This window comes from Actinia tenebrosa, unplaced genomic scaffold, assembly GCF_029948245.1.
Source record: "Actinia tenebrosa isolate PJP-AT-01 unplaced genomic scaffold, QUT_ActTen_1.0 PGA_scaffold6__47_contigs__length_16458017, whole genome shotgun sequence".
NCBI lineage: Eukaryota > Metazoa > Cnidaria > Anthozoa > Actiniaria > Actiniidae > Actinia > Actinia tenebrosa.
This window is the reverse complement of record NW_028292583.1, coordinates 11,669,541-11,681,168: the sequence shown is the minus strand read 5'-3', so window position 1 is coordinate 11,681,168 and position 11,628 is coordinate 11,669,541. Positions and strand designations below refer to the sequence as shown.

Here is an 11,628-nt window from a genome sequence, read left to right as displayed (position 1 = left end):
TTGGTGGTTGGTGTATGAGAGTAAGAGCATGCGTGGTGCGAGGGATTCATCATCGTGATCAAAATCAACCACAATACAATCAAGTACAAGTCTCACAAAGAAACTAGATCAAAATAAGTAAATATGGCTGAATCTGATTGGGATTCTGTTACGTACCTTAAGAAAAGAACTCCAAGAGCAGCAGAGATGCGTTCAAAACAGGTGAAAATTTTAATTTTCAAACCCTAGGATCCCGATAACTTCTTTTGAATTCATTCATGAATCAGTTTAGTGATCAATGAATCATGGCCGACATCGTAAGTAAGTAGTTTTCTTTTTCTTTTAATAGGCGATAGCATCGGCACAAAGACATGGCCAAGGGGTCGAAACAACTGAAAAATGTAAGCAAAATACCAGTACAAAACAGTTTATAAATTTCATGTTTGACCAGAAAGTTGCATCAGCAAGCAAAGCTTATGAATGAAGTTTCATCATCATCATCATCCATGTTGTCATGAATCAACACCACTTTTGTCCAGATTGCCTCTTCAAGCTGAATATTGACATATCCAGTGTAATAGGTCACACAGTCCCTTAATCACCTCATTCTTTGTCAGCCCTGTCTTCTGTTGTCCAAGGGGTTAGGGTTATTTTGATATTATTTCTTTATGTTTCTGATAGAGTTTTTCACATTAAAGTCTTTGCAGGTGGAAACAAACAACATTCAGCAAACAAAGACACAGCAAAACTGGACAGAGAAACGGAGGAATTACATCGTATGTTGAACTCCTATTTTAATCTTTATACATGAAAAATGAAAAAAGGAAAGAATGAAATGGCTGAATGAAACAGTTCACCCTTAAAAAGGAACCTTTCTTTATTTACAAGTATTTTATAATAGTGGTCTACCTGTGGAATGCATTCTGATATTACAAGGGATGTTGTTTATCTTTTAAGATGAAAGAGTGGCACTGGATGTTGGCAAACTGATTCAACAGGGAAGACTTGGAAAGAAGCTAACACAAAAAGAGCTTGCTACAGTAAGTCACAGTCGGCAATATCTTGTAAACATCAAGGTTTTTGGGTCTATGTTAAGCTTTTAATTGCTTATGAATTCTTTTTGCTTATCCATCATAGAAATCCAGGGGATCAAAACCTAGTTTAAATTCTTATGCTTCTCTAAATTGATTTATTTTATATATTGACAGCTGCAGTGCTAAATTAATGTTTGTCAGTCTACGGTCATAATAACTGACTGAATCAATAGTCTAAACTCAATAATTCCTCATTTATGACTCAACATTAATGGTCAAAATAACTGACAAGGCAAATATTTCACCAGTTTTAATTCTGGTAGCTGGCCATTGTCTGATGACAGTTAGAGTTAGTAGCATAATTCTTTAAAAGTTGCATTTGCAGAGTTTATATTTTGGTTTTGCTTTTTATGGGTTAATTGCAGAAAATCAATGAAAAACCAAATGTTATAATCGAATACGAACAAGGAAAAGCAATTCCAAACAATCAAATCCTGGGCAAGATTGAAAGAGTAATTGGTAAGATCAACGACATACATAAACATTAGCCTTTAACTTGGTTATCTATTCAAACCTTCAAATATATGTTATTGATATTCTGAAATATCCTCTGGTCTTATAAAAGTATGTATATATTTTAAAGTTCTCATCATAAAAGATCAACAATTCTTAGGGGAATGTCACATGCTCTGAGATTTGCTTATAAAGGTTAAGAGGCCTAATGGAATTTAAGGTGTGTCAAGGAGGGAGGAAAACTTGAAAATCTCACGAAAAATCCTTAAGAAATAAGTTATTAAATTGAGAGACCAAACAAACATGGGTTCCCAAGACCCCAGAGGTTAAGGGGAATGTTCATTATGAATCAACTGTTATGCCACCTTCAACCTCTTATCATCATACTGAGTAAGCCTATTTTCCCCGTTCACTCTAAAACCTCTCTAAACTGTGTCTGAAGTTTTTATTAACCTTATTACTTGTAAAATATGTAATGAACAATATTAAATCATGTTTCAGGAATAAAACTCCGTGGAAAGGACAAAGGAAAAACATTTGAACAAGGCGGCAAGGGCAAAAAATGACAGGCTACTAGTTAGTTCACATTAACCTTGTGGAATACTAAATAAGAGAAAATATCCTTTGCTCTATTCAATTTCATGCTACAAAATAGCTGCTTGCATTTTATGCAAGAATATATTAAGCAATAGCTGGACTGTCCTGTATAAAATAAAGTTCTTCATAATCTATCAGTATTAGCCAAACCTGTACTACAAGTAATTAATTATCCAGCCATGCAAGCATGTTCCTTGTTGAAGTAGCTTTAATTGCCAATAATAAAGGATGATTTGAAAAACTCTTTATCAATAAATTGTATGAATTTGTTCAAAAGTAAAAACTGAATTGAGCTCCCTCCCCCATTCAAGCCAACTAGCCACTACCTTGCTAATGCAAACATCCTTTCACCCTGTGATATCTGAGTCTTATATAAGATGCTGATGAAACCCAATTAAGTGATGGGGGGGGGGGGGGGGGGGGTGAAGAAGCTCTTCCATGAGGTTTGCTCCACATGCACTATTACTATACATTGACTATTTACAAAAAACAACACGATTCATGCTGATTTTTGTGGAGAGAGGAAAACCAGAGAAAAAACCTCATAGCAATACATCAAACAAATACAAGTTGCATGTGGTTCAGTTGGGAATTGAATCGTAACCTGGCCCCAGGTGTGAACTACACAGCAAACAAGGACAGTGCCACAGCAATGGCAGTGTAAGCCAACCATGCCACTACAAATAAATGGCAAGGCCTAGTGACAGATTTTATGGTATGTTTGCTTTCTGTTATCTCCAATGCAAAACCTACCACTGGAAAGCACCGCTGGTTATGAATGTAAGGCTCTGGAACCAGTGTACAATCTGAGCTGAAATATGAAACTGTGTACTGGAAGTATGATTTAGCTCATTTTATTGGATTGATTTTGAAAGCATCTGTCTTGATAACCATTTTATTAACAGCCTTAGTGACGACTTCCAAGAAGGTTGCACTTTTTTGTTAAAATGCTTATGCAAAATGAACAGAAAATGCACATTTATTCATGGGTACTGATATCATAAAAAATGCATGGAATGTAGCTCAGAATATTTCTTATGAAATGAGAAATGCTATTTCTTTTTGGCAAACATGTTCAGCTTTAGATCAATCAGACTTTGTTTAACTAGACACAAGTTTGGAATGAATCAAGTCTTGCTTTGTGCTGCTTCTTTTCTTGTAGCATCTTGTAGAAGCTGGGTGTCCACTTCTTCTGCTGGTAATTGGACATATCTGACCACTGAACCCCTTATAAAACAATTCTTGACTGATTGCTGTAATAATAAACACAAATAATCCATTGAACCCCTTATAAAACAATTCTTGAGTGACTGCTGTAATAATAAACACAAATAATCCATTGAACCCCTTATAAAACAATTCTTGACTGATTGCTGTGATAAATACAAATAATCTTGAGCCACCAATTTCTTATTTTGTTAAATTATTAAAAAATAAATGTATTCAAAAAAAGAGTATAAAACATCAATTATGCAAGATATTTAACAATAATTATTCACCAAAGGCGATTAACTGAATATTGGGGAATATTTACCGAGACGTGAGTCTTCAAGCATTGGGGTAAATATTCTTTGATATTCACTGAGGCTGAGGCAAATAATTGTTTTAGTATAAATACACAGGTGATTCTTTCAAAAAAAAAAAAAAAGAAGATAAAAGAAAATTTTTCTCGTTAACAGTAACAAAGCGGCTGGCCGCCATTTTGGATTATTGCTGGAGGTGATTATCATGTGGAAGTGTGAGTTTCTTGACCAAACAGCACCTGATATTTTCAGTAATCACCTGTGTATTTTTACTACAATATAATGATAACTTTAATTCTTATCAAGCACATTCCATAAAAAAGTCTCATTGCACTTTACGAGATAAAAACCTTATATACAAAGAAAAAATATAACTTGATGAAAAAATTGATTGGAACAAACTAAATATTGAAACTGATTATCATTAGATTATGTTATAGTCTCCTACTCAGCCGCTATTAGTGTGGGAGTGCAGCTGCATAAGAGACTAATCATGTTGGAGAAGCAACATCATTGGAAAACAAGATGCTCTTGGAGTGTGCACTGGGTTGCCTGTTGATCCTTTTTATGCACACTTGAAGTGTTTTTTAACATCCAGACCAGTGAAGTGGAATAAGACTTAGTAAAAGGATTCATGCAAATATACAAATGTGGTGGTGGAGAAACAGCATTGCATTACTGATTTGACTACTCTTCATCTTGAATGACGGCACAACAATCTAGGCCCTTTTAGACAAGCTAACTTTCTGAAGTTCTCGATCTCTCAATTATTGAATACATTCTTGAAAAAAGTGTTTTTTTAAACTATCCAAACCAGTGAAGTGGAATGTAACTCGATTAGTAAAATGATTTAAAACTCAGCAAAAAGTATCTTACTGACAAAGTTGCTTTATTAACACATAGTATTTAACAATATACTCATATGTATACACTTATTTCAATAAAGTTAGTCACCTGAAAAGGTACAAAGCTGAGACCGACAATGATTATGGGTAGATACATTTTACGTTTCAACCGCTTGATAACTGTTGATGGACTTGAGATCTTCTACCAGTTACAAGTCGACCTCCTCTGGGCATCCTCAACTGCTGCAGTTTGTGTCAAAAGCTTTACTTGTTGGATATAAAACATTTGCCCATAATTCTCAGTGATCAAAGCTTTCTAGGTTTTTGGTGACTAACTTTATTGAAATAAGTATATCTTATATTTCCAAAAAAAAGTTTTGACTGAAAGCTGTATTTAGCCTACTAACCAAAGCAATTGAAGCCAGAATACATGCCGACTGGGTAGTTGTATCAATACTCATAAATATCTGAATTACGATCCTAAATATCTTCTTTTACCACTCAATTATATTATTTTTAGAGCTCGGAGTTACAGCATCATCTGCTAAACCAGCATATGAGCCATTGTTATCTAGGAACACGTCATTCAATTCATATGTGGGTACACTCACGCAACTTTGCAATTTTCACGGAAAGACAAAAAACTGGCAAAACAAGGCATTTTATGACTGGGCTGCCACAGACAAGCAAGTCATAAGAAATGTCTTTAACGGCTTTTTGAGAGAGTTCACAGATAGTGCCAGCTTTATACTCTCTGGAAGAACATTCCACTGCTTTTAGATTCATAAACTGAAAATGCACGAAAAATCTAAATATGTTGAAGCTTGTACATAAGCATTTCTGTTCGCTTTATTACATCACCAAAAAAGGTTTGACTCAGAAATTTTAGTTCAGCCATTAATTGTATTATTTTACGTGCTACTTTTTAAGTGCTACTCTGACGAAAATCACTCAAACTTGGATTCAGCTGAAACTTCCTCAGAATACTCTTTAAAGGTCCAATAATCACTGTATGAAGTGTTTTCTTGATATTCAGGACGAAAGTATGATATTTTTACGATAATAATTTTTGTGATGTCATACACTCAACATCAAACATTGCAACATATATTTTTTTGTATATAAATCCTTAATTTATTTTATTCCTATGAAGCCCAAAGGGTGGCTAATGTGCTTATTTCACATTACTTGTGACTATAATTTATATTTTGGGGTGTTTGGGTATTTCTTTCTTCCTTTACTACTGATATCTTGATCATAAACTACAAAGAAATGTATGGAGCGATGTTCGATGTTGAGTGTATGACGTCACAGACTCAAAAATAATCGTAAAAACATTATACTTTCATCCTGCATATAGAGATTATTGGACCTTTAGAGTATTCTTAGGAAGTTTCAGCTGAATCCAAGTTTGAGCGATTTTCGTCAGAGTAGCACTTTAATTAAATGATAGGAAGATAAAACTATGTGTGAGTGTGCACAGCACAGTGGGTCTACAGTGATAGAAATACCCCACATGCAACATCAGAAGTTCATTTCCTCTTATAAATAGCCAATGTGTTGTTTATCATACAAGAACTTGTACTTGTTAGTGTTGTGTAACATTTATAAGCAGATGACTTAAATTAAGACGATAAATACAGTCAAACAAGCTCACGCGTTGACCCCTAGAGTCGATTAATGATTTGAATTTTCGAATTTTGATTTCATCATTCAGTTGAAATTTACGACCTCGAAAACTAAGATATGAAAATTCCAATCAACTTTAAATTCAATATACGACATTTTGATTGGTTAATCAGTGCTAACACAGGAAGATCAAGAAAACATGGGGGCCAGAAATAGTCTTGGCCGTGTTTATGTGCCGGGAAGGCCTTTACCTGATATTATTCGACAAAAAATTGTTCCATCTCAGCGATAGCGGATTGCCCAATAAAGCAATTTCTCGACAACTGAAAATTTCTAGTTGAGGAGTCCAGAAAATACTCCAACATTATCGACGACATGGAACTGTGTCTCCATTCGCTCAAGGCGGGAACGTTCCCAACGAAATTACTGATGATATCTTCCAAGTAATTGAGGCATGGAAATTACAAAACCTAGTGTGTATGCTTATGAAATAAGAGAGCGACTTCTGCTCAAAGATATCTGTAATTTAAATGATTTACCTTCTTCATCACAAGTCGAATAATGAACTTAATTTTCATTTGAATATTGCAATATTGCATTATTCTGGTTCATACATATAAAAGGAATAATTGACTAATGATTTCATTAATCGACTCTAGGGGTTAACACTTGAGCTTGTTTGACTGTAAACATTTAATTATCAATGTGCTAACATCTTAGTGAGTGAGTGAGTGAGTGACACATTTGCACATTCAGACCCATCACAATAACTCATTTCTACGCTTCGCATGTCCACCTGTTAAAAGTGGGTGTAACATATGACGTGTATGGTTGGTATTTGCAGCATTCTTACCATATGCGGGTATTTTTCTGGATCTGTAACATCAATATCTGTCATCTTGAGATTCAAGAACTAAAACAAAATTAATGAGATGGAGATCATCAATAATAATCATAATTACAAGGATGGGCTTGCAAGCAGATCCATGAGCTAACTATGGCCCGACATAATTACTTGAACAGTTTGGCATTCAAATCCAATCCAATCGAACTCCATTGAACTACAAGGTTTGATTGTGTTCGGTAATTGAATAAATCAAATCGCCAACATTTTGTGAGTGTTTTATTAGAGTTTGGTTTTTGAACTTAACTCGACTAAATCAAACTCAATAGAATGATATGAAATCATGTAGGAATAGAGCAAATTCAAAACAACAAATGCTGGAAAAACTAAATATTCTTTTCTTTTTTTATGGTATTGTATTCCAATGATGTAAAGTATAGGAGAAAAAAGGAACTGTAACAAATCATCCAAACTAAAATAAAGGTCAGTGAATTTGTCCTTAACTAGGATGTACATTTTACAGTTAATTGGGTTGAACATATTGATGATAACATGATACTAACTTCAATTTCGTTCCAGTTTACATAACTGCATGGATTTGACCACATTTCTGTGATGTATCTCTTTGACAGTGAATTGCAATCAAACGATTCGATTGCCGAAGGTTCGAGTAATTACAAGGGCTAGGAAGGTAGAAGGCATTTCAAAAAGAACCAATAAAAATAACAAATTTAAAAGATAAAGGTTATCATTTCTGTCTGTAAAGGGTTTTCCTTTCAAGTCCCCCGGAGGTACTCTTGCCCATTTAGGGTAGGGATGTGCTGCTGAGCCCACTGAACCCTGACCCTGTTCCAGAGTAAAATCGATGAAATTCATACCTCGTTCCAGAGCAAGATAGCTGAATTATCATACCCTGTTCCGGTATTGCGAAAATGGATATCCTGTTCCAGAGAGGAGAGAGTGTGTTTTCATATACCCTGTCCCAGAGCTAGCGCGATTTTATATACCCTGTTCCAGAGTAGAATCGCTGAAAACCATACCCTGTTTGGCGGCACATACCCATATAGCGAATATAAGGGATTACCCCCACCCAGGTCAAGTCCATGTACCATGTGAAATTTGTAGATTTCTTTCATTAAATCTTGAATTTTTAATATGAAGTATCTATTATAAAAGTTTAGGAAAAAAATCGTTATTGCAATAACGTGTGGACAAGGTGAGACAAAGTGTTTTCATTGATTATTTCAATCAAATATGTATTCATATTTTCTTTTGTTACCCAGCGTTTCTACAAAGACAACAGTCATCCCATGCCCATTGGGGTAGGGAGGGTGCAGCAATCCCCCTGCTTTGAAGAAAATGAAATAAGCTTATCTACCAAGGTACCTGATCTACAGAGTCGAGAGTTCCATGTACGCTGAAAATATAACAATATAATATCAAAGTGAATATCGGATAGGAAGGAAAAGTAGTCTTATACGAACATTTTATTATCATACCTCAAGTCATTTTTGAGTTCAACAATAACTTCTTTTCCCACTAGGGACTTGAAAAATGAATAAAACAACTGAAAAACAATAACATTGATCACGAATTCAGAATTTATCGTAATAAGAAAGCATCAGAAAGAAAAGATTTGATTTTACCATTTCTGATCAAGTGTTTCTTTTTTGACATGTGGTCAGCAGTATTACCGCGATCCTTATGGACAGCGGCATCTGCCAAACGTGATGCATTCTGGGATAGTCAGCCATATTGGATCTAGAATTTGAAAAGAAGAGGTGGAATTTAACATTGTACTTGCAAAAATGAGCGTAGATTGTGAAGCGTACTACAAAACAACACCAGTACAGCAATATTTTAGTCCATATGCTTTAAATGGAGGGTAAGTTTATTGATCATAATGTTTTTTTCGTTAGGAAATAAGCGCGTGATATGACTCAGCAATCTCAAGTTTATAACTTTTCTTCTCGCTTTTATAAATAGCACGGTTCTTGCCATCTCTGGTGAAGACTTTGCAGTTATTGCCTCTGATACAAGGTTAAGTCAAGGCTTTCAAATTCACACGCGAGACAGTTCCAAGATATATAATCTGTGAGTAAATATACATTATATTCCCCTCTATTAACTCTGGTCTCTCAAGACATATCTTATTTTATCATTAGAACTCAGTCAACTGTGCTTGGATGTACTGGATTCCATGGAGACTGTCTTACATTGACCAAACACATTACAGCTAGGTTGCAGGTAAACTAAAAAATTTTCATCTTTGTAAGCTGCATATTTTGTATCTTTTTTTTAATGTCCTGTTTTTGTTTTATAGATGTATGAACATGAGCATGGCAAGAAAATGAGGTATTGTTTTTCACCCGGGTTGTGCTTGGAAGCAATCCAAAGAGATGTGAAAAAAACAGGTCACCCATGAACATGGCCGTGATCACATGATGTACAATCAAAGAATAATAGTCAATGCTATTGATTGTATCGTCATGTACAGCTTAACGAAGTACGTCATAGGTTTCCAAACATATGGATGGGACTTAGAGATTTTTCGAGGATCTTGGTTCTCCTCACTTAGAAAAAAATTAAGTGAAGACACCAAGAATCAAACTTGACACCTTCGGTGCCAAAGAACTACTACAATACCAATGCCAAGCCAAGAACTAACTCTAAACCTGACCACTCGGCCACGAAGCAAATTTGCTCAAGTGGTCTTATTTTTTAGTCATATTTAAACAATGTATCATTACCATGTGTAAATATATGTTTATTATAGCTTAATTTATGCTATCATAGGGTACGACTACTCGAAATTTGAATTTGAATAGAATTCCCATGACAATTCCTGTACGCGACGTTATAGCCTATTTATTTGCATTATTAACAATTTAAGAAACAAGAGTACGTACAGTACATACCTTGCTTACATAGTGCTTGATTTAAAAAAAAAGTGAAGGCCAATGATGATAGACATCCTGATATTAGTATGCAAAGATTAAAAATGAATTGACATATTGCTCTTACCTTTGATTGGTTTTTGGTCAACATTTCTAGCTTGAGTGCAAGTTTTAGGTTTGCTTAGGCTTACTGCTTGTATTGCTGTGAGATTTAATTGGTGGGGTAAGAGTTTAATGTTTTCTCATTGCTTCCTTTTAGCTGTCCAGCTATTGCTCAAATGCTTTCTACCATGTTGTACTACAGAAGATTTTTTCCATACTACACTTACAATATATTGGCTGGTCTAGATACTGAAGGTAAAGGCAAATTTTGATATAATAGTGCCTGTGTTGAAGATATTGTATAACAAACAGTCTATTTGGCTTGAAATAGGTAAAGGCTGTGTATTTAGCTTTGACCCGGTTGGATCCTATGAAAGAGAGATCTACCGTGCTGGTGGTTCAGCTTCTGCTTTATTACAACCACTACTTGACAATCAGGTACAGTATACCAGTATTGTCTTGCAACCATACAGGCATGTATATTACAACCACTACTTGACAATCAGGTACAGTATACCAGTATTGTCTTGTAACCACACAGGCATGTATATTACAACCACTACTTGACAATCAGGTACAGTATACCAGTATTGTCTTGTAACCATACAGGCATGTATATTACCACCACTACTTGACAATCAGGTACAGTATACCAGTATTGTCTTGTAACCATACAGGCATGTATATTACCACCACTACTTGACAATCAGGTACAGTATACCAGTATTGTCTTGTAACCATACAGGCATGTATATTACAACCACTACTTGACAATCAGGTACAGTATACCAGTATTGTCTTGTAACCATACAGGCATGTATATTTTAACACTAGAAGAACTGAACCACATTAAGTTTACAATTCTTTTAAAAGATTGGATTCAAGAATCAAGGTGTAGAACCAAAGCCATTGACCCAAGCAAAAGCTGTATCCCTGGTTAAAGATGTGTTTTCAGCTGCATGTGAAAGGGACATTTATACAGGTGATGCAGTCGTCATCAGTGTCATCACTAAAGATGGCATCAAGGAAGAGGCTTTCCCATTAAGAAGAGATTAGTTTAGGTAAAAACAAGGTTCTCATATTTGTTAGTATTGTGTATTATGATGTAAGGTTTGAATAAAACAATATGTAACATAGCAATGACAGTGTACAATAAAATGTGTTAAGTTCACCTTGTTGTTATCCAACAATAGAGTACCCACATCGCCAGAAAACATCTGGAGTGAGTACAAATATCCTGACTTTAGGTTATTTTGTACAGTAAAAACCAGTTTTTGAAGATGAATATAGCATTAAAGACTTTTTGGATTGGGGAACTAAACTTTGGGGACTGAACCCTGAAATGTCTAATGAGATTAGTTTTAAATTACAGTGTATATGGTGTTCAACTTACTTATATCATATCAAAAACATTGTATGGAGTCTGGTTTTACAGAAAGATTTTTTATCCCTTCTTGAGAGCAAAACAAAATAATAAATTGTGCAGAATTTCAGAGAGCACAAAGCAATGGTCTTGGGTTCAGTGGTTACCACATTAGACTGCAAAATGAAAAGTTCATGTTGTACAATCCATCAAAAAATATTAAGTTTTGGCTGTTGTATCACAGCATGGGGCAATCACACCAGAACTAGACTCCAAACTAGGTGAAAGGCCAAAGTTTAAAT

At 35.0% G+C, this 11,628-nt stretch overlaps 3 protein-coding genes across 3 annotated transcripts; 2 read left to right on the top strand and 1 right to left on the bottom strand.

Moving 5' to 3' along the window:
- Positions 1–35: 35 nt before the first annotated feature.
- On the top strand, positions 36–2,367 carry LOC116289188 (endothelial differentiation-related factor 1). The gene is made up of 6 exons (XM_031696068.2): positions 36–201; positions 329–380; positions 678–755; positions 937–1,019; positions 1,439–1,532; positions 2,028–2,367. The coding sequence occupies exons 1-6, from the start codon at positions 124–126 to the stop codon at positions 2,090–2,092; spliced, it is 450 nt and encodes a 149-aa protein (XP_031551928.1). The 5' UTR covers positions 36–123; the 3' UTR covers positions 2,093–2,367.
- A 594-nt stretch (positions 2,368–2,961) lies between these two features.
- Positions 2,962–8,704, bottom strand: LOC116289196 (U6 snRNA-associated Sm-like protein LSm2). Its single transcript, XM_031696079.1, has 5 exons — positions 8,611–8,704; positions 8,464–8,531; positions 8,351–8,381; positions 6,974–7,033; positions 2,962–3,376 (listed from the first exon to the last, which is right to left on the bottom strand). The coding sequence occupies exons 1-5, from the start codon at positions 8,611–8,613 to the stop codon at positions 3,251–3,253; spliced, it is 288 nt and encodes a 95-aa protein (XP_031551939.1). The 5' UTR covers positions 8,614–8,704; the 3' UTR covers positions 2,962–3,250.
- On the top strand, positions 8,691–11,134 carry LOC116289169 (proteasome subunit beta type-1). The gene is made up of 7 exons (XM_031696048.2): positions 8,691–8,849; positions 8,951–9,058; positions 9,130–9,211; positions 9,288–9,319; positions 10,121–10,218; positions 10,295–10,401; positions 10,837–11,134. Exons 1-7 carry the CDS (start codon positions 8,773–8,775, stop codon positions 11,017–11,019), a joined length of 687 nt encoding a protein of 228 aa, XP_031551908.1. The 5' UTR covers positions 8,691–8,772; the 3' UTR covers positions 11,020–11,134.
- Positions 11,135–11,628: the final 494 nt, after the last annotated feature.